This window comes from Delphinapterus leucas, chromosome 6 (genome assembly GCF_059928025.1).
Source record: "Delphinapterus leucas isolate spDelLeu-1000000601 "Yukka" chromosome 6, BTC_Dleu_Yukka2, whole genome shotgun sequence".
NCBI lineage: Eukaryota > Metazoa > Chordata > Mammalia > Artiodactyla > Monodontidae > Delphinapterus > Delphinapterus leucas.
Genome location: NC_143134.1, coordinates 52,944,458 through 52,968,456, shown reverse-complemented (window position 1 = coordinate 52,968,456; position 23,999 = coordinate 52,944,458). Strand labels below are relative to the sequence as shown.

Sequence of the window (23,999 nt, the reverse complement as noted above, 5' to 3'; positions counted from 1 at the left end):
TACACTGTTGGGAGCACAGAATGGTCTGGCACCATGCCCTTTCCCTGGGTCTCACTGATTGATAGCATCAATAACATTCACTGGCTGTAATTAAACCGCCAAATAGTATCCCCTTTGCCACTTGGGAGATCAATGTTCTCTAATACTCAAAGAACAAAGTACAAAGGTGAGAGAGGTGTTTTTAGCCCTCACCTTCACAGTTCATTTGACTTTGTGCTTCAGAGTAGTTTGCAGACAATGTGTATTTCACAATTCCCCCAAGAACACTGGTTAATGAAGAAGAACACTAAGGAAAGTCCTGCAAGTTGGTGACAAGTACTTATTAACCCATTTTTGCAAATCTGAGCAGAACAGAGACATACTAAGCCTTTGGGCAACAGTATGCACACACTACTTTCCCACAGCTTTGGGACAAAATACAGTTTATAGGTCAAAAGGTTTATACATTAAGGTAGCACACAGTAAATTTTTTTTCTTTAAATATTTTCAACATGCTATGTGTAAGAGTCCTTTATGATAAGAGCAAATTCCCATTTATTCAGACCCTGACCAGAAAGTTCAAGTATCCAGATACTAGGGAGGGTGGGTCAGGAGTGTTGCTAGAAGTTTATAAAAATGAGACAAACTTTTATTGTATTGTAAAAGCAACCTCCATAATCTAAGGATTCACAACTATCTTGGATCATAAAATTCAAGTCCTAAACTCTATACTATGAAATACCCATTGTAAATGAATGAGCTCCAGAAGAACCATGCAGCAAATTCCCCACTCTCAGAATCAAACATTAAATGATGTTTATGTACTTGTAACGCTAGAAGTATTTAATGACATTCAAATGCTCTGAAAATGAGCACGCACATCTGTGTGTATGAGAGACAGAGAGAATGAATGTGTGTGGGAGAAAGGGTAAGTATGACATTATATTCATTAAAATTACACCTGTTAATCACAAGCATTCCAGATAGCTTATGAGAGGACCCACAAATGAAAATCTTACTTACATGTATCAATAGATTTGTTTTGAAACAAGCACCAGAGACCTATCCAAGTGTAAACTATTAAGGTCCACTCAACAATGGTTCTCAGGTCAGGCCACCACCTGCTAAGAATCACCTGTGGTGCTTGTTAAACTACAATTTCCTTGGCCTCACTCTGTAGATAATCATATTCAGTAAGTCTTGACTAAGGTCCAGAAATCTGCATTTTATCAACCAGACCACTCCAGTGATTTTGATGAACATTAAAGTTTTAGCAGTCTCTTATGTTGAGGGATTTTAAATAGGTAAAATTCTCAAACTCTGGGGCGTGTTTGGGTTTCCTGGAGAGCTCATAAACATTACAGATGTCAAGCCCTTCTCTTCACCATCCACCAGTGTTGGTTTCTGAATAACACAAACTCCCAGGTAGCTTGAAAGTATATGTGACTATAAATCACCAACAAATACAAAAATGCAAAAGTAAAACAAAGCCCATAAAACCCATCCAAAGGTATTTCTAAGAACCGGACCTGCTGCAAGTGGCTCAGCTGGGTTGGGGAGCCCATCAGTATAGCCAGTCTCGAAAAGGCTGCTGTGCTTGATTCTATGAGGTCAGAGCCTCTCTCAATGACTCTGGAATCTTTCTAGGAAGGTGAACAGGGTCGTTTGGGTGGTCAGAAGTGGTCAAATTTCTAAAGAGTCATTTAACAAAATTTGTGGAAACTAAAGCATTTTCTGAATTATAAGTTTCCAGGGCCAGGCAGGCACTCTGCTTGCCCTTCCTTCGGCTCACCTGTGGGTCATTTCAAGACTCATTAGCAAGCCCAGAACCTATGCAGGAAGGATTAAACTTCTCATTCCCCTGGGAGGAGGTAACCTGGTACTAATGACCCAAAAGAAAGCCTATTAGCATGATTTATTTTTTTCAAAATCTACTTCTCTATAACACAAGGTAACTAGAGCCATTTTTAAAATATCCAACAAAACTGAACCAAAGAATTAAACATTGTGACTACTTTCTTCAGAGTAAAAGTAGCTTTTTAATTCCTCCCCAACTAGACTTCTAAAATACCACCTTAATATAGAAAATGCAGACTGAAAAACAATGGAATATTCTTGATATTCTGTCTCTGAAAACAACAGCTCAACACAAGTATTTTCTACCTCTAGATGTCAAGCCAATCGTTTCACCGGAACTATGTAACCTGGGACCATCTCTACCATTTTATAAATGAGCGAATTAGGCCAACAGAGCAAGAGCAGAACACGAACCCAGGACTTGTGACTCCACGTCCTGATGCAGCATTCGAAGGAGTTCTTCAAAGGTGGGGTGGGGTGGGGTGGGAGGGACAGGGGTAAGTAACCGATTTCCTGTATTGTTTTCAAAATATAGCCGCCTCTCTTGCTTGCTCATGAACAGCATGCCAAGAAACTTCCCGAAGCAAAAGCTCCACCAGGAATTCTGATGTAGTACTTATGGCTGAGAACTGATGCTAAAGGCAATTACAGGAAAACCTGGCAGAGGTGGGAGTGAAAGAAAACGGACTACACATGCTTTGGTAAAGAGCCCACACAAATTTAAAGAGAGACAAATGCACTTTTCTGTGATTTTTAAACTAGCATCTAGGACTCAAAAGGAACCTACCAGAAAAACATTCTTGAAGAATGAGTGGTCTATAAAACAGAGATTCAAAAAGTTACTATAATGCTTCTTTTACTGTCCATTACCATTGAAATACTTAAATCGATGTTAACTCACCTATCTGCTAAATAGGACCTCCAGATACCAGTTTTCTTCTCAAACCGGAGGTCTGGCTGTCTCACGTGCTCAGCCTGAAAGAGTTTTTCTACCACCAGGCACAGCTCCACTCCCTCGCACCTAACAGAGGCCTGGTTCAGAAAATCTCAGGAACGCTAAAAGCCCCAAATCAAGGTCCTCAAGAGAATATTCAGTTTGTTTATAGTGTATGGACGCTTGAACATCAATAATGTGAAACGGAAAGAAAACCATAAAAGGTGCCGGAATCAGCCAATGTGGCCTATTTCTGGTCCTAGTAGTACTATTATTAGCTATATCGTTTTTGAACAAGTCCCTTAACCCGAGCTTCCTTTCACTGGCCAAAGGGAGTATTTGGCTACAAGAGACTATTGTTTTGGCATGAATCCAGACAAGCAAAAGGATAAAAGTCCTATAAAAATACTATACAAAGCAGATAGAGCAAGGAATTAAGACACTTTTTCAGAAGGTAGCACACCTATCTTAACCTCTCCAGCTAGCTCTGGAAGAACAGACTGAAGCCACCAAACGGACCCAGCACTACTTCTCCTGAGTTATACGTGAACAACAACAAGTCCTACCCTACCCTTAAAGAGCAGTAGAAAAGTTAAGCAGACAAGTGCTAACAGTGCCTTGCAGAAATGCCTTTGCTGATGTACGTTTATGAAACAGGCAGGAAATGTAGGGCCATGCTTGGGTAATAAAGTGATCTATAAAATCCCTCCCAAGGAAGATGGGTTAGTTCAGCTGCTAAGACTCTCCCACCACCACCCTCCATGGCTCACAAGCAGGGATGGACAGGAAGTAAGCTAGAACACTGCCCCCAGGAACCATCCTCCTCACCCTTCCCTCTGTACAGTCTCAGCCTCTGCTCCAACAACTGTGGAAAAGTATCTACAGAAAAGCTGTTCAGAGAATGCCAAGTTATTGCCCTCTGGGAACTTTCAAATGTCTAATTCCCAATATGGACAAAGCTTGCAAGGAGCAGAAGTAACACAACAGGCCTGAAGTCAGGACAAACAAAGTCTGGACCCTGCTAGGTCCCTGAGATTAAGTAAAAATCTCTGGGGCTTTTTATGTTTTAAAAAATCAAAGCTGAAAATAAATCATTCCACAAAACACATGATGTGCATTATACAAATAACACATTACTCAAAAAAAATCTGTTATTCCTCATTTTATATAAGGACTATGTAAACTGGACTCAATATAGATACAAGAATTTTACCTAAATGCACTGAAGAGTTTCTGATAATCAGATATGGCAGTACACTTAAAATTTGGCACATGGCTCTAGAAAGTTCCAGACCATGGGTTAAAAATGAAGTTAGAAAAACATGCACTCAGTCTGTATTTTTTAAAAGTCAAAGAAATCACTTACTCAAAGTTTCCATTTTTGCCTCCACATTTTCAACTTTTTTGTCTCTCCTCAGAGATCTGACCAGCTAAATAACAATTTAGGATAACGTCTCAAAACTTGCCAGTTAATCTGAGGCCTGTCCTTCAGACTATTACTTTCAAAATTTCCAAATCTGGTCAAGGTAAAAGGTAAATGATGATCTGTACTCAAGTGTTGAACTGATGGGTACTTTATAGAAGATGCTTTATAAATTTGTGAAGCCCACACTTCTTCTACGAGCACCTACACTTTGTACCTTCAAGGGAAATATCAACTACATAAGCCACAAGAACACTAGGGTGGCTTGAGATGCTCAAAGAGATGTGGAGTTAAATGCAAAGCAGATCTTCCCCTCCTAATACACACTCAAGTCCAACTCCGTCACTACTCTGCTCAAAACTCTTTGGTGGTTCTCCCTCACATACACTATAAAACCACACATACCATACCTTTTTGGATCCCTAACTGCTCTCAGGCTTATTTCTGCATCACCCCCACCCAGCTTTCTCCTCTAGCTAATCTATGTGATTTCCCTAACACCCGCTTTCAAACTTCCGACAAAAGTATGAACTCTCAGCTTTCCTACTATTATAAAACCCACACCCCAGAATGGTGCTGCAGATATTTTAAACAGAGCACCCACCAAGAGGCAAGCCTGTAGCCAAGCTTCACTCTCCCATTCCTGCTTCCAAGCTCTTTCTTTCTCTACAGTGGGGAGCGGATTTATGCAGTCTATCTACAAGGTATTTCATCATGTTCAGAACATTTATAAATGAACAACTTAAATGATGAATAAAAACCAACCCCATCCCAGATAATCCTGAACCAAAAAGAAGGTTGAGCCAGAAAAGTGTTTCCAGTATGAATTTTACCGTGGCTGCTACACATTCAACAGTGGCAAAGGGAAACGGTTAAAATTGTTACCTCCTCAGGACAGGGTGCTGCATTTCATTCTAAATGCATTCTCAACTAAACCATTCTATATGATAACCATGAGTTCATTAAAAACAGTTACACTTTTTCTTAATATGCAGTTTGGAAGACTATGGAAAGTTAAGAGTCAGGTAATAAACATACTCAGTGATAAGTTAATTCATTAATTTTAAAGATTTTACAGATATAGATAGAAACTTAAATGGTTAAAAGATAAGTCCAAGATTACAGAGCCAGTTAAATCACTTAAGCAATGCCAGGGAGGGTAAGATTTCAGAAATGTAGTTCTATATTCCTCCTAGATTAAGGATATAGTTCATGCTAAACAGCAAAAGAGTCTGCAAACATGACATTTACTGAGAAAAGGATAAGCTAGGAAATGGTATAAATTTAACAAAAAATTAAAAGCAATACAGTAGCTTAGAATAAAGGTTTATTAAGCTTTACTTAATTGCTCTCTAATAAACTGAACACTTTAAGGAACAGATATTACTATTTGTAATTAATATTCCAATTTTTTATAACAGTTTTTCCATACAGACTGAAAAGGCAGTTTAAATTTAATATGAGAAATTCCAAATTAATGTATGTCAATTAATAATTTTTAAGCCAAGGTAAGATTTAATCTGACTTACATCTGAATGATTAAGAAAAATCGATTTAATCAAAACCAAGTCTAGGCAGTTTTTCTATGCTGGTAGCATTTCTAGACAGGGTTTCTTCTGTTGTGAGACAGAAGACATGGATTTCTAAGGGTAGTACCTATCAGTAATGCTGAAAAGTTCTCTATTCCTTGAGATAATAGCTCCTACTACTTTCAGATGAAGCAAGCCCACTTTGTGGAATAAAGCTTCCTGGGCCCGTTGTAGGTGGGGGAGGAGTTGGAAGAGATGCTGGGAGTCAAGATATCCATTTTACTGTGTATGTGATATTCTCTTATTCACAGTACTTGATGTGGGGGGAAAGTCTAAGTATTTTCAGAAATGAATGCTTTTACTCTGCTAATTATGAATTTAAGTCTGATGCCATTAACCTAGGCAAAAAAATACATTTTCCTTTAGGATTGGAAAGAATTGTGCATATACTCCCTTTTTACTATCCTCCTTAATATCAGAAGTTAAAAACATCTTGTAATATCCACTTTATTTACCAGCTGATTATTAGGGACAACGCGGGTAGGCTTAACCCATCATGACTGTCTCCTGTGCAGTTCAAGGATGGTGTGATGTCACCAGCAATGTAAGCTGCTGGGACATTAACCCAACCAGGAAAAAAAAGTGATCCTCATCTTGAACCTTTAACCTATGAATGCTGCTATTCATAATAAATAAACCTCTCTCTAACATAAGGTGAACATATTAAGTTTTTCTAATTTCTAAGCCACACCTCTTAAAAAGTGAAAACTGCATGAACTGCTTTTTACTCTGAATACTAAACTAGCATTCAGCACGCTCAAAAAAAAAGCATGGTTAATATTCCAGTTAAGTGAATTATCCAGAAGAAGATTATCAAGGTAAAAGATGAAGACAAATGAAACTTTGCATGCAAAAATACCAAGTGTTTAGAGAAACCATCTATTCAAAAAAACATACATTTTGGTAGTTTCTAAGTGCTAGGTCTTAGACACACTGTCACAAATCACCTAGAAAGCATATTAAAAACAGATTCCTGCATCTCACCTCTGGACACTGATTGAGTAGGTCTGAAGTGGGTCCCAGAACCTGTACTTCTAACTCACTCTCCTCGTGATTTTGATGCAACCAAGTTTGGGAATAACTGCTTTAGGATTTCACAGTGCCTGAGGGACTCTGCTTTACTCATTGCAGAAATACTGAATATTTGTCATTTATTCAACATACCATCCATCTATTGCACAAAACCCTACTGGGCTAATGCTACTAGGAAGCCCCAGGAGAAACTGCTAAATAAACCACCTTTCACAGCACTTGATTCACTGTTTTAATATTCCAATCTATAAAATGCATAAATGCTAGGTGGTCTGGAAGACATATGAGAAACCTGAACTCAAGGGTGCACAAACACTTGTACATAACGTATACATGAATTAATCTACTGCAGCTTTCTAATGGAAAGCATGGTGTCACGGCAAGAGTTTTAGTGTAGATATCAAAAGACAAGGATTTGAGTCACAGCTCTGTCTTCAACTGCCTGGTCTAAGCTAAACTCTATGACCACTACCTAGGTCTCAACTCTTTTACTGGGGGCAGAGGTTAGTGCTTAAGTCTAAATCATATATGGGTCCCTTCGACCCCAAAACTTCTGTGATTCCACATGGGTAAAGAGAACATATTTCAAAGAAGGGGGGAACCCAACATGAGTTAGAACAACCCAGGAAGGCAGCAACTGAAGAAAGAACTTCAGACAGGCTCTAAAAGATGAGATGATTGCTGTTAAACTGAGTGAGAGGGACTTCCCTGGTGGTGCAGTGGCTAAGAATCCGCCTACCAATGCAGGGGACACGGGTTCGAGCCCTGGTCCGGGAAGATTCCACATGCCGCAGAGCAACTAAGCCCGTGCGCCACAACTACTGAGCCTGCACTCTAGAGCCTACGAGCCACAACCACTGAGCCCACGCACCACAACTACTGAAGCCTGCATGCCTAGAGCCCGTGCTCCGCAACGAGAAGCCACCGCAATGAGAAGCCTGCCAGCAACAAAGAGTAGCCCCGCCCCGCTCACCACAACTAGCAAAAGCCCGTGCACAGCAACAAAGACCCAACGCAGCCAAAAATAAATAAATAAATTTATTTTAAAAAATAAATAAAAAATAAACTGAGTGAGAAAAAGTATGCCAGGAAGTGGGAGCTGTACGAGCATATATGCAGAGGCTGGGAATAAGATCCGCTTGCAAGCAAAAAGCCAGTCTGACTACCATAGAGAACAGTAATAACACTGGGTCACTCCAAAGTTAAGCCAAATGATATGGTAAAACAGTAGGGGAATATGAGAGAATTTTGAGTGAGAAGCGATATGAGGAAAGTGGCGTTTTTTGACGGCCACCACCAGGACAGACTGGAGAAAGGAAAAAGAGACTAATTTACAGAATAGGGACCGGAAAGGCTTAAATACAACTTCCAAAGGGTACTTAGAGCAGTGAACACTAGGAAAAACCTGGCTCAGATGTTGTATAAGAACACAAGACACATCTAACTGAAAATAAGGGGGAAAAAAACACACATAGAAAGAACAAATAGACAAAAATGGTGCTATGTAGTTTTGGAAAATGGACTGCTTTGCCTCAGAGAAATGTGGGCCAAATTGAGGACACCAGCTGTTATCTGGTATCTTTGCAGGAACTGAATGGGGGTGGGGAAAGAAGTAGCCTGCTGCTTACCCACCACCTCCACCCCCATCTCAGAAAATCCAGAGAAAAGTAGCAGATGCCACATGTGGTGTAAAAGCCACAAGGCATTACTGTCCTTTCTTCCACGTATTCTGCCTGAGCAGCTGGGCCCTGAAGAGAAGGCCAGGTGATGGACAGTGAGGAAGCAGCTGTCACCAATGGTCTCTGTGCAGGCCATGGGTATTTCTTCTATGGAGACCTGTCTCCCCTGCATTTCTACCTTTTCGTGGACCTTACTGCAAAAGAACTGATTTAGAGCAAAAGAGCTGACTCAGTAGAATGAAATAAGGTATGATACTTCTGGAATGGAGAAAAGGGTATGTCAATCCAACCATCTATTCCATTTTCTTCTTAACCACAACTCAGGACCTCAAAACTACGATAAATTAGCAGCAATCCTGAAGTCAGTTTAAATTGGGAGCCTCACAAAAATCTGCAGTAGGATACAGCATTCACAAAACAATCTGACGGTAACTGGACATTGGATGTCTTCTTTTTAAGGACACTTGATCATTACTTAACAGTACTATTAAAAGGTTAATCTCTGTGACACAAACAGAGGACGTGCAAAGAAGTGTGGACAATTAGAAAAAAATCATCCAGATTGAAAAAACAAGGTCAAAATAAACAAGTGTTTGCAATCTTAGAATGTATTAGAAATCTAATAATCAGACGTTTTGTACGTAGGACATTTTCTTGACCAAGAAATATGTAGAATCTCGGACGTCTTACATCCAAGTATATTTGGGGGCCACTGCATACAGTTTCCTTTAGATGAGACAGTGGTGGGAGGCATTTTCCCTCTGGGCCAAAAAATATAAAGAACAAGCTGTCAAAACTACCCAGGGCTAGTGAATTAACCTTAACTGACAACTCTGAGAGAAGCAACTTTTTTTTTTTTTTTTTTTTTTTTTGCATTACGCGGGCCTCTCACTGTTGTGGCCTCTCCCGTCGCGGAACACAGGCTCCGGACACGCAGGCTCGGCGGCCATGGCTCACGGGCCCAGCCGCTCCACGGCACGTGAGATCTTCCCGGACCGCGGCAGGAACCCATGTCCCCTGCATCGGCAGGCGGACTCCCAACCACTGCGCCACCAGGGAAGCCCTGAGAGAAGCAACTTTTAAGCACAAAGATGACATTGCATTTCCAGATACCTGAGAAAATGAGCAGAAATCTTCTAGACACGTCTCTAAGCAAGATGGATACCACAGTCAGCTGTGACTAACTTCCCCTTACCACTCCAGGCGATGGTCTCAGCTGAGTTCTTAAATCAAGGGTGGAAAATAGGTTCCAACTTGAGTCAATTGGCAGAGGTTGTCTGGAACACTATTTTGAAAAAAATACTTGGGAGCCTCATCCAGACTCAGTGAGAAAGACTGCCATGATTGGCAATGTCTGCACTGGGCAGGAGAGGGAAAATTGATGGCACATGAACTAAGCTTCTGCCAGAGGCAACGTCCCTTTCATATTCTAAAGGAAAAGAAATCTACACAGCAAACTGGATTAACTTCTTACCCAGAGAGAATTTACATCAGAATTTCAAAAATTCAGAAAAGCAGGAAAAACATCCATAAAATTATTTACCATTTGTCTTGAAAACTGTAACAGAAAAAATAACCTGTGTGGCATGTACACTCTTCTAGTCAGTCTCCTCAAAGTAAACTGAATCTGCCAGAACAGAGTCAAGCTACACCCCAAGGACATGTTTTTCTATGACCCAAGAACTAAGAATGATTTTTACATTTTTTAATGATTGGGACAAAATTAAAAGACTATTTTGTGACACATGAAGATTACATGAAATTCAAGTTTCAGTGCCCATAAATATAGTTTTATAGGATCACAGCCACATCTATTTGTTCATATGGAGGCTATATTTTCTTTCAAGCTATGAGGGCAAAATTGAGAAGTTGTGACACAGACTGCACGGCCGGCAAAGCCTAACATATTTACTACCTGGCCCTTCACAGAACAAGAATGCCAACTCCTGTGCTAGAAGAAATGGTATAAGGTTTCTTCAAGTTATAGGCAAGTAATTCTCTATCAAAGAAGGAAATTTAATTCAGTAAGTTTCATAAAGTACTTATCTGAGAAAGTTGCTGCTCTGTCCCTTTGTTAACACGTAAGTAATTACATGTAGTACTCATGAATAAAGTTTCCCTCATCATGCAACAAACAAAAAAATTCTGCTATGCCTCCCAGAGAAGTGTCCATATGGGCACAAAATGAATAAAGGGAAGAACTGCAAGTAGACCTTAATTCTTTTAACCTCTGTTCTGCAAGTAGATATAAAAAAAAACCAAAAAACCATAAACTTACTTTTATTGTTTTGGTTTGAAGTCTCAATCCATTCAAGGTGTTGATAGCTTTCTCTGCATCCTTAGGGTCAATGTAGTTCACAAAGCCATATCCCAAGCTCTGCCCTAATGAAAGGGAATGGGAAAAAGGCATACGTTAGCTCTACACCACTGATGACAGACATCCACTTTCATTCTGGCATATGGTCTTGTCATTAATGCCAGCACATTCTCTCAATAGAAAAAAAAAGTCTACATTAATTCTTCTAGAAATATACATGTGGCCTTTTTTCATCTCCTGTCTATTACAGTTGCAAGTTTAAACATCAGTTAGAACTCAGCAAGCTGTGCTGTTTAAAAAACACACATACCCAAAGTGTTCCATCATACATGTCCTGCCTGAGCCAGAGCGCCCAGCAGCAAGGCAACATTCAGCTTCGGAAACTGTGGGTGCAAGTCTCCGCTGAGCTGCTGTGTGGGCTTCATGGGCACGACTTTTTCAGCTTCAGTTTCCTTACCCATAAAATTGGAAAGCGAAAAGCATCAACCAAGAATCTGTCAGTGTTCTGTACACATTACCCTGACAAATTTACAGCCTTTACCAAGTACAATTATTTCAGATTCTAAAACGGTGGAGAATCGTGAGTATGTGTGTGTGTAAATGTAATATATGTGTGTATATGCATAAGTACATTAATTTTAGAGGAGCTTATTCAAATAAACTGAATCCAATTTTCTAAAAGGGGTCTGAAGACCTAGCTGAGGAATACAGGGAAATATGAACACAAAGATTTACACCTGAGGACATCCAAGCCCATGAGAACATGTGGAAAAGAAAGAAAAGCATAAACAAAGATAAAAAACAGAATAATTCTGGAGTAAGAGTTGCTTCCAAATGAGTCTATTGTTGCTTTTATCCATCATCTGAGCCCTCTCGCCTCTGGCTCACTGATGTGTCCCGACTCTATAGGAAGTAACGAGATCGGAATCAATGGAACGCACAGACAAGTAAAGCCAATCCTAAAGGTCTCCATTTTTCAACTAAGGGCAAGTTTCTCAGTTTGAAAAGGCGAGAAACACTATACGGGTGGTGACAAAAATGGACATTAAAAAGATTTAGTCTACTAAAAGTCAAACCAAACCAATTGAGGGTTTCCTGGAAGATTCCCAGTAAAGGTCCAAATACTTCTTATTAATTACCATTTTTGGATCAATTTCATAGCAAAAAAAAAAAAAGGGATTTTTTTTTTCTTTTAAGCGGCACCTTAGGTCCAAGTGGTTATGAATACAGATATTTAGAATAGGCTAACCAGAGTGGTCAATGTGGTTCTTTATAAGTATACAAAAAGAGAGAGAGAGAGAGAGAGAGAAGGCTAAACGCAATGCCTAATAACCATGAAAACTTGGGATTATATTTTGGGGACCACAATAATTTTGAGGGGATAATCATTGCTAGCTTATACCCTTTTATCAAATTATATTTTTTTCTGTTTTTAAAAAAGGGGGTTAGGAGAGAGCTAAAACTAATTCAGTTCTTTTTTTTTTTTCTCACACTACTCATATAGATTGTGTTTTACTCGAGGCTCTGTTTTTTAAAAGTTGCATGTGAAACCATTGCATTTTTAAGCATTCAGTTTTTTCCTAATTTGACATTTATCGTGTGTCTATTGCATGCACAGTGCCCTCTTATGAAATGTGTTGCAGTTCTGTTGTCACTAAGCAGGATTCAAATAGGCTGAACATTAAAATATCTGCTCAAAGAAGCTGTTTATGATGAAAAGAATACAGGCTTTGGAGATAAACACACAGAAGTTCTAATCCTGGCTCTGCTGTTTACCAGCTGTGTGACTTTGAAGAAACTACTTAACCTCTCTGAGTCATTAACTTCCTTATTTCTAGAATGAGGATAATTCCTACCCAGTGAGGTTGCTAAGGCAGTGATGAGAACATTCACTATTGACGGAGGTAGACCACTCCAGTCAAAAAATAAAGTGAGGAAAAGTAACATATATCTACTACATGTTAAGGAGTTTACATGTATTCATTTAAAATTAAACCAGAAAGATGCTACCAATATAACAGGGGAAGGAAAGGCAAAGTGAACACTGGGTGGTTTTGTCACACTGCTATTCTATAACAAAATTAATCAAATTATCAATTGTACTAGCATTGAGTCCATTTCTCCTACCTACCCTCTCCACCACCCTCACACCTGTATTTTGGCAGCTTCTAATCAAAGTCCTTTCTTAATCTTGGTACACACTGGAATCATCTACAGAGCTTAAAAAACAAAAACAAGAACAAAAACAAAAACTGATGCCTGAGTCCCTTTCCCCAAGTTTTTCTTTTTTAATTGGTCTATTATGAAGCATTGATACCAGGTTTTTTAAAGCCTGGTGACTCTAACATATGCAGCCAAGACTGAGAATCACAGTTTTAATAGTGAGAGATACTCTGAGGCTGCAAATAAGGCTTCTGGGAGCTCTTAGAGGGGCCAGATGCTGATGGTCTGGGCATGCGAAGTGACGCTGCAAGAAGACTGCCTTTTTTACAGATGCATTTTTAAAAAACCAGTAGATGTCTTTCTTCTAAAATCTTCAAGTTATCCATCACTTCAGAGAAACAGTTTACTGCCTACCGAGGTCACTCTCTAGCAGAGCAGTGCCTGCTGGAGTTGGGTCACTGGGTAAAGTAAAAAATCCTAACCTGCTTAGCTGTCTCTTGCCCTGTCCTCTGAGCTCTTACTCCTAGCACATTGTAGGCACTCAAGAAGTTTGCTAAATGCACGAATGAGAAGCGCAGTGGTGTTATTAATTTAACCAAAGGTATTATCATCAATGTCACCATCAGATGGTCTAGCCATTGAATGAATGGGTCTTTGACCTGACCCCCTCAAGCAGCCATGGCTAGTTTTAATGAGGAGTCAACCAAATTTCAACTATTGGAAATTGAGTAAAATCAATATTTATCCCCAGATGAGCTCTCTGCCACAAAGTTTCTAATTTGCTTAGTGGTAGTATTAGGAAGAGCAACACCTGCCAATTAGTATTTAAGGTAAGCAAAATGTTATTACTACCCTAAGTAAAATAATATGAAAGGAGATATTTGCTGCTAAACGGCTGCATTCCCAAATCCACTGTAGTAGATGCATTAACATGTTGGCATTGGAACTACAAGGGAGTTAGTAACTTCACAGATTTTCATTTTAAAGTGAGTTAATCAAGTCAGCAAATATGTGTTGGATGCTTAAAATACATAGAGGCATCACAAATGATACAAAGATAGGCAAGACTCTCCCCATTCTCATCTTTAAGCTGTGTGGTGTTCTAGTGTTTAATTTTAGCCTCACACTGATCTTGTGAGATACTCATATTCTTCCCTGTAAGGAAGAAATGGTATCTGAAGCTGGGCAAGGTCAATCAGCTTCCTTAAAGGAAAAAACAGGCAGAAAGTAGTGGTCAGGACTTGAATCCAAGACTCTGAAATGCTATGTTCTTCTCCCCTCAATTCACAACTAGTTTATATCTGAACCTGGGTCACCTTCAGTATGCCTGAAATATAATGTAACCACACATTTTCTAACAGAGCTCTACCATAAAAACTTGTTTTGAGACAGTTGCCTACTGTCTCAAATTCCAGTACTTCTTGTGCAAATATCAATTTCAGAATATATGAATTCCTACACTGTTATTCATTCCTATGACAATGTAAAGGCACCTTATTTATACAGTGCCTGTTTCAGGTTATTATGAATAGAGTTTTAAAAAACAGAAGCAGTAGCAAGTCAAACATCAAGAAAAAATATTTAGCCTGGACCCACTTTTGTATGCATCAGCTAGTAACAGTCATAAACTACCAAGGAAGGCTTGACCAAGCATCATTTAACCATATCCTCCAAATCTATTTTTCACGTAATTCTGAATTTAGAATGTGCATATTGACAATCTCAAAACCAAGAATCACTTCTTTTAAAAAACCTATAAAGCTCTACATTTAAATTCCAAGTATAACAATTATGGAAACCAACATGATCAAAAGAAACTTCTGAACAAAATGACAAAGCTAAGGCTCACCCAAAAAAGCCTTCAAGACAAATAAATCCTGTCTTTAGAAGCCAAAAAATTCCTCTGGTAGCTGAACATCAAGAATAAGGTCAATGCCACTCGTCCCCAGCTATCCTCACAAGCTACTCGTGGTCCCATGCTCTTAGGGATTTTGGAAGCATTAATCTAAGTCTTGGTCCTAATAGTCACAGCTGGGATTCTAAAACTTCACTATGGAGGAAGGTATCTCTACAGTCATAGGACTAAAACCTTCAAAAGCAGGTACTGAAAGCTCCAGCTCAATACCGCACTTCCGTGCATGGTATTCTGTAGACAGTGTCTGGTGTGAATGTCTTCTGTTTTGCACCCTTCTTTTTAATCTAAATATATGCCACAGAGAAGGAGCACTTCTTCACAAGAGACAGAACAATTACTTATAAACTGTTCCTTGGCATAAGGAGAACAGTTATAAACAGGCTGCTTAGAGTCATGGTCAAGTGATCTAAAGCACAGAGCTGAAACACTCCAAGGCCTCTGAATGGGACTGAGGCACACTGAGAGCTGCGTGGGGGTCAGAGCAGGAATAGAATCTGTTTAGTGACAAAGTGCTAGTGCGAAACACAGTAAACTCCAATTTATCCCAAACGGTGCATAATTCAAAGCAGCAGCCGTTCCCTTGCCACCTACATTGCTTTTAATAGCATACTTTAATTACAAATTTAATTGCATATTTTAATTAAAAATACACAATCTTCTGGACCCATTTAATTCAAAGGTCACTTTATTTAGTCTTTTCTATTTCACATGATTATCAATGTCCTAAGTATCAAATTACCCCCTCAGGTTTAAAGGTAAAAGCAATAGATCACCACAATTCTTGATTACAAACCTGGTACATAAATTTAATTTTATCCAACCAATATTAAGTGAGACCCTTCTCAACATGGAATTGTGAAAAATAAAATTCTGTATTTAAAAGTCATCCTAGGGCTTCCCTGGTGGCGCAGTGGTTTAGAATCTGCCTGCCAATGTAGGGGACACGGGTTCAAGCCCTGGTCCAGGAAGATCCCACATGCCGCAGAGCAGCTAAGCCCGTGCACCACAACTACTGAGCCTGCGTTCTAGAGCCCGCGAGTCACAACTACTGAAGCCCACGTGCCTAGAGCCTGTGCTCTGCAACAAGAGAAGCCACCGCAATGAGAAGCCCACACACCACAGCGAAGAGTAGCCCCCGCTCTCCACAACTCGAGAAAGCCCGCACGCAGCAACGAAGACCCAACGCAGCCAAAAATAGACAAAATAAATTTTAAAAAAAGTCATGCTACATATTTCTCACCAACATTCAGCATTCATTTGTTCAGTGATTATAGAAAATCTACTCTTTGCTAATCCCTGAGGATAAGCAAAGAGACAAAAAATTCCTCTTCGTAAAACTTACATTCTGGTAGAAGGAAACAAAAGAACAAGCTCTACAGTATATATTACAAGAGACTAAGGGCTAAGGAGAAAAAAAGCGGAGAGAGGAGAGATTGGAGTGCAGGGTCAGGGCTGCTGACCTAAATATAGTGGTGAGCGCAGGCCCCACCCTGAAGATAACATTTGATCCAACACTTCAAGGAAGTAGCTCATAGTTTACTAGGGAAGCTGTGCAAGCAGATTCATTTCAGTGCAAGTTCTACCATAGGGGTATCACATCCCATCCGTTCTACCAGCTAAATCTGCCCCCACCCCAAGCCCCAGCCCCTCGGCATTAGCACAGGTCCGCATGTATTATTCTAATTTGGATTATTGCTACAATATCCTAACCCATCATCCCTTCCCTAGACTCCTGTTAACTCCAAAACCAGTCATTCTCAGCTGTAATGTTGTCTGGGTTATCTTTCTAGAAGAAAATCCCAATCACACTCTGGTTTCCAAGGTCACCATCAGCTTCTTGCTTACTTCTACTACTCCTATACATACGTATACCCTGAAACGCATAATCAGTTCCCTGTGCCTGGAATACACATCTCCAACTGGCCAGCCCTGACAAATCCTTTAGGACTTTCTCTGAGACCATTTCCTGCCACAATTTGTCCCACTCCCAATGCTCACTGTTCAGTGCCCCTCCCTAGTCCTTCCACAGCCTTTATATTATATACCTTTATCTTAATACGTATGGGTATTGAGTCAATTTGGATGTCGCCTCCCTTAGACTGTTGAGCAAGGGCAAGCTGAGCATAGTTCCTGATATAAAAGACCTTAGCATAGATTATTAACATGCTCATTGAAACAATGAATGAACGAACAAGCTAATAAAAAAAGAATGAACAAACGAAGAAACAGCCATCTGCCTTCCAGGAACTTACGGTTTAGAAGAGAGATGCCCTTATAAACATGCTCCCCATGTCCCTACATCGTACCAGATGGTTACAGAACACAAGGAGACAAGATGCTCAAATGTTACAGTATTCTGTCTTTATAAGGGAGTGATGTAAGATACATTTTTTCAAACAGTTCATGTAAAATTTTTCATATGAAAATTTTCTACGAATACCATTTAAATAAAATCTCAATTTAAAAAAATAATGTCACCTAGAGTAATTTGATAGATTTACATAAATCTGTTTCACAAATCTGTAAGTATAAATTATGGGATGTCAGCATATAATTTTGTTGAAAGTGCTTTTTCACTAATATAATTAAGTCTGCCGAGACTATTCATGTACAAGTCAAATAAAATGCAGAGTGAATTCTGTAAAAACCTAGTAGTTGAATCAACAATAAAAGGTGACTATGCTGATTGATGTGTATCTATTATTTTATTTAAAGCAGTAGTAATGCTTTATGAAATAAAAAGGACAAAAGCAGCATGACTCTTTTCTAAATCCCCCAGTAAGCAGAAACAGGTCACTATGGTCCTCTCTGACAAGCAAGACTATTTGCAAGCTGAGGTTTAATAATGTAACACTTAACAACAACAACAAAAAAGCAAATTGGGAAGATACACTGTTTCTAAACATAGTCCCTATATAAAGCTGCATCCCTTAACAAAAAAAGCAAATAATTTGATTTAGGAAAACAAGTTTTCACTCCAAGGGGGGACAATTTTTGTTTTTAAAGACAGACCCACTCCTTTCCCTCATTCTAACACCATTCTTCCCTCCTCCCCCAAACACAAAATGAAGTTGCAAATGTGTTGTGTTTCTTCAGATGGACTTTCTGTTCTTGGGCACTAGTTTTGTGTGTCTGTTCAGACAGGCTGTGCACTGCAGCTCTGGCACCACAACAACATGCACCAGACTTTACAAAGGAGCTTTCTCAACATCTCAGATCTGATGTGTAACAAAACCATGCGGGTACCACACATCAGGGGAAAGCTTTGAGAGAATCTTAGAAGAACAGAGGGATGTAATCTTCTCCAGTCTCTCCAAATTTTAATTCCTGACTTAGCTTGAGTCTCCTCAGATGCCAGATGCAGGAGGTCCTTCCATTTAAATATTCAACTAACTCAGGTCAAATTAAACAGGTCCTCCTCACCGCCCTCTGATGGGAAAGATCAAATTGTGAGGCAGAGAACTGGTGAGATCCTATTACTACAGACCAAGCCAGACTCCCTTGAAAGCTTGGAGCATTTTTACCAGCATCCCAAAGGATATTACCAGGGATTATCACCAGGATGGAGAATTCAACCTAGACACTCACATAATACAGAAAACAGATGGCTCACCAGAAGACTCATCTTCTACCCAACTGCTAATAAAGCTGGCCTGAGACTAAAGAGCCCAATATTTTAAAATGGTTTTCAGGACTTTACAGATATATTCAGATAACATAGGAGAGTTTAAATCGTAACTTTTCTGCTGAAATCAAAGTTGTAAACAGTCATCACTTGGTAAATATTACCTAAGTAGCCTAATTCGAGAGGGAGCAGTTAATGACCTCAAGCACCGGAGCATTTTCCTACTGAGTTAATTTTAATGGCCATATCTGTCCTCCGATTATACAACTGGTAGAGCTCTATTTGCCTATAGTTCCAGTCCCAGTAATTATGAATCTGCTGGCAATGCAGCATGACCTTGCTTAAGTTGGCAAAACTGTGGGTTCTTAATACATCACCATTTCAGACATTAAGAACTCCCACACAATTCAGTCTTAGGCTTCTGAGAACAGCATATTAAATCCTCTAAATTCTCAAATAGTGCATATGGGTACTAAGATGTCTTGCATCGGAGACCAGGAAGAATAGGAAAAATGATCTTTATTTAAAGTGGGAAAATAAACTATTTCTTCTAGTACACCCATCTTAGGAGAAGACTTTAACTTGGACCAGGTTCTCTAGCTTGAGAAAAAGTATTTGAATATGATATTATAGCATCTCAACACCATTGTTAAAAACAAACAAAAAACAACAAAAAACCAGTTCTCATTACTCTCTGATTTAGGTAGTTGCTCTAAAAGAAAACTCAGCAGGCCTACCTTCAAACACTGGAGCTATCCCCGTGGTGAAAGCAAAAGCCAGAAAACTGTTAGTTGGCCAGAAAGTCAGACCTTACCATTCAAAAAAAGTTAGGATATTAACATACCCTGAGCTAGGGCAAAATCAACTCTCAGTTAAAGATCTGAGTCTGCTACAATAGTCTCACTTCTTTGTTTCTTATAATTAACTCTATACAGATTTCCCCTGCCACACACACACAAAATGGGGCTTGTGCGGAATTCCTTGGCAGTCCAGTGGTTAAGACTCTCTGCACCTTCACTGCCGAGAGCGCAGGTTCAATCCCTGGCTGGGGAACTAAGATCCCGCAAGCCGCAGGGCACGGCCAAAAATACCAAAAAAAAACAAAAAGGGGCTGTGTTGCCTGCTTTATTTTGTGCTTACTTAAAAAGCAGTAGAGTTGTTCAAATAAATATCATTTGAGATGAGGGCCAGGGAACTATACTCTTCAAAATATTACTGTGGTAAAGAGGGAAACCAGTTAACAACTGCAGTAGTAAAAAGGGCATCTGCTGTTGCTTGCACTACCAGCTGGTGTCAATCTACACACACACGGAAATCCGTAAGCAGTCCATCAAAAAGCAGTACAGCTTCTTAATGTGCTTCTCTCTTTGTAAGAGATTTTTTAAATTTAGATATTGCAAGAAAAAAAAAATGTAAAGGCCCTAAACACTATAATTAGCCCAGTGCCCTTTCTGAGCTGTATAAGAGAGTTTTGCCAACCACTATGGTGTGGTGTTTTGTCCAGAAGAATGGGAAACATTAGTCAGACCATGCAAATCCCACCAGGTCCACATGATTTAAAAAAATTGTTACAGAGGGTTAGTTTTCTTCTTGAACACACAATGTTTTTTTTTAAAAAAGTCTCTCACTCGCCCCAAAGTTAAAGGTTCACCAGCCAAAACCTTCCAATAGGAAAAGCTCGGTAAGTCTGGGAGAGAAGTCTGTTCCCACTGCCCCATAAATGCTTTTTTCTAGCTTTCTGGAAGCAAACAGTACCACTACCTAATAACTGGCTGCTATCAAGCATCTTATGAGCCTTGTACTACATACAGCCAACATATTTAATTCTCACAACAAAGCTCTCTGTAACCCATTTTACAGTAAAAACATGGAGGTCCTGAGATATTAACTAACTTGCTCAAAAGGCACAGAGGTAGCTGGTAAGTGGTAGTGTAGTTTTCGAAACCATAATTGACTTATCCAAACTCGGTCTTTTCAGCATACATTTCACTGCCTTTGGCCAAGCTTGGGAATTATTTTGAGGCAGAGTCCTGTGCATCCAAAGTACACAACTTTTCAACCAGGATATTCATAATCTCCAAATACACCTGCATTGTTTTTCTTGTTCTTTGTCATGTAACTGATTGACTGGAACTTCACCATTCTTTCTCAATCCATCAAGACACTATGTATTAAAAGAAAAAACCACGAAAAGGTTTATCGCCCCACAGGTACACAAACCACTTCAACCCTCAAAAACAAATCCATCACTACAAAACACATAGATTAGAGATCTCCGCATTATAAAAATATTCATTTAAAACAGGACTTGCTTTACATACTCCTTTTCCAGAAACTCAGAAAGCAATTCTTATGGCTAAAGCCAAACGTGTTTGCTACTGCCAAAATCGTCTCCCACACAAGACACTTCCCTCATCAGCAGATTGCATTGAAATGCTTTCACACGCATAGCATGGCTTTCTAGCTGTAGAAAAGCAGGTGGGATAAGTACCACATGGTCTCTGCCCTCTAAGATCTTAGCTCAAAAATTTAAAGCAAGACAATAACCAAGAGAGATGCAGGCACTTATTGAACACAGAACACCTATATTTAATCACTGGCGTTTCAAGCTTAACCAGGATGAACTTGAAGAGAAAGCTTTAGTTGGTTCAAACAGAGGAGGTGAAATTTAAGGAGATTCTTGTCAGAGAAACTGTGGAAACAGGCATATGGAGAAGAGCTAATTGGTGGAGAAGTACAGAGGAGTTTGTTAGACCAAAGGCATACTGAACAACAAGTAGTCTGTGCAGAGGTAAGAAGCAGACCCTCCATCTTGAGAACTGGGGCACCCCATGTAAAGGCTTGTAGTGGTCATACTGTAGGATGAACCAAGCAGGAAGTGACGATGAAACACATGAGAGAAACCTACGGAGGTTATCTTTGGCGGACTGAAAAATCACTAAGGAGATACAGATCTAGCATCAAGCAGACTCCTGGGGAAGAAGCCGTGACAACCCAGAACTGGGATCTGACCCCAAATCCCTTTCAATAAAGTCCCCAGAGATCTCTAAAAGGACAAAAATGAGAGGATGAAAACTCATCATATCTTTCACAAGTCCCTACAAATCGCCCCGATCCTAAATCGCAAACTTCTCATCTGGACAAATCCCAGCCCAAACCTTCTATTCCTGATTCTCCTATTCCACAAAAACTTTTGTTCACATTACAGTTATCTGAGCCCCCGCCAAATACACTCGTATCTGAAAATGAGCCTGATTAACTCAATCCAAGTGGCCTTTTCCCCCAAAACTGAACTTTCGGAACAAGTACTCTTTTCCTTCAGAGGGCCTTCCAGATTAAGGGCCAGGATTGGAATCGAAAGCAACCCCTCAAACCCCAGGAGGGTCTGTATTTCCTTGGCGTGAAGGAACCTTTAGAACCTTAGGTTAATACCCTGACATGAATACAGAACCACCCACCTAATGACCTCTCAAATATTCATTCACTATGAATCTAACAGGGTGTAGATAACCCCCAGCCAACAAAAAGCAGCACTCAAGATGACTGCCCCAGGGAAGGCTTATGATTTCTGAGATCTCTTTTACAAAGCTATAAAAACGTATGTACCTGAATGTTCCCCAACTCCCAGTTAAGCTGCTATTATGAGTGAAAGTGTTAATAACCACCCTAAGTGGGCGCAAAGTGTTAACAAACCTCACTTTGACATTTTGTGTAGCAATCACGAAGTTATACACGACTTCTGAATTCACACACATATCTAAGTCCTTTACATATAATATGGTAATACCAAGTCAAAAAATAAAGATGGGGAGGGAGGAAGGCCAGGTCATTTAAGGAGGAGACACTGAAGAGCACTGTATCATCAAGAAAAGAAAGTTTCAAATAAAGTAAAAGCACATATTTCACCTTCTTATCTGCATCACTGATAAAGTATCCTCCATACAGGTAACAAGGCTTCCTTCTGGGGACAACTCTCCACTTTAGTTCATTTTATTTTAAAAAGACAGACCAGAATGAAATTACTGATATTTTTAGCAACAACAAAGGAAGTAAAATTCCAGATGAATCCATTGTCCCCAATCTACACAAAGATTTAGGTATAAATAACATACGATTTTCCTTCTCTCTGTACAGGACATTTTGTTTAGTCTATATTTAATAAAGAAAGGCAGTTACATTTCCAAGACGATGTGAGGAGCAGGGTTTTTTTTCCTCCCCCTCAATTTAAAATAGTCACACAAAAGCACTGATTTTTATACTTAGGAGAAATCCCCAAACAGACCAATTGTGTTTTGGCAGGTTAGGGTATAAATGCTGACTATAAAGGAAACCTATTTAAATACTGCAGATACAGCTTCAAGGACCTCAAAAAAGCCCTCTCTGAAGCAGTAAAGAGGAAAGAATCCCAATGGAACAAAATCTATAGCGGAAGCTGAGCAGGACACAGTAAAAATGGTAAAGGCTGCGAGTCAGGTGGGAGCCATGGCTACCATTAAGTCAAAGAGGTGCCCTGACAAAAATAAATATCCGCTTTGTTTCTTGCTAAGAGACAGTTATGTTACAGCAAACCACTCTGAGAGCCCAGTGCAATTTCTCCACCAATTAACAGATGGCATCTAAACAGAAATACAAAAGGGGCTAGCTCTTGCAATTGCCACATTCATATCACACAGAAGCATCTCTTCCACAATCACCTAGTTTAAAAGTTGAAAGAATTAGGTCCTGTAATCCTCTAAATTAAAAATTCACAAAAACACAAGGGCAAAAAAGCAAATGCTTAAAAGATTTGGCCTAGACAATCATTCAGCACACAAAGGTGATGCAGCACTGTCCACATCAGCATCACAGCAAAAGCACCATCACATGGAACTAGAGAGGTGTGTCTTTTACCACTGACTAAAAGTATATTAAAAATGAAATATTCAAATTATATAGTCCACAACTTAGTACACCTGACCACTGCTGCTAACTCCTGGATACATTAACCCTGTGAGACAGGAAAAACCTAAACACGAAAATAATCTTTTTAACTTATTACCATTTTATTGTCTCATATACCCACAAATCTACAAGCAGGGTGCAGGTAAAAAGTTTTATTCAAGAAGAGCATCTCAACTAATTCAACTTAGGAACTTTTAAAATGTTTTCTTTCATCTGCTATTACTAAAGTTACTGGACTACTTGCGTATTCTCGTATCTGAGGTTCACTCTTGGGGAAAGTGCTGTGTTTTCATGGCACCAGATTAGTATTAAGGACCCTCTGGATGTGGGAAAGCAACTTCTACAGACAGAGCTTCTAGGTTTTAGGGGCCATATTACATAATTCTACAAACACATTTCAAGATTAGGGCAAAGACAGGTAACAGAAGAGCTCTCATTCACACTAATTCATCTTTCTGCCACCAAGCGTCCCTTAAAGAAAAGGGGTCAAGGAGTTTATGGCCTCCTGCTAAGTCTAAGACCTAGATCCATTAAATGATACCTCA

At 39.6% G+C, this 23,999-nt stretch overlaps 1 protein-coding gene across 3 annotated transcripts in view; it reads right to left on the bottom strand.

Annotated features, from left to right (window-relative positions):
* Positions 1–23,999, bottom strand: part of ELAVL2 (ELAV like RNA binding protein 2) — a 250,598-nt gene that overhangs the window by 149,300 nt on the left and 77,299 nt on the right. For all 3 annotated transcript variants that reach the window (XM_022551630.2, XM_089913122.1, XM_089913123.1), the window contains exon 3: positions 10,772–10,875. In XM_022551630.2, the coding sequence (XP_022407338.1) occupies positions 10,772–10,875 (104 nt within the window). The remainder of the gene's footprint in view (positions 1–10,771; positions 10,876–23,999) is intronic.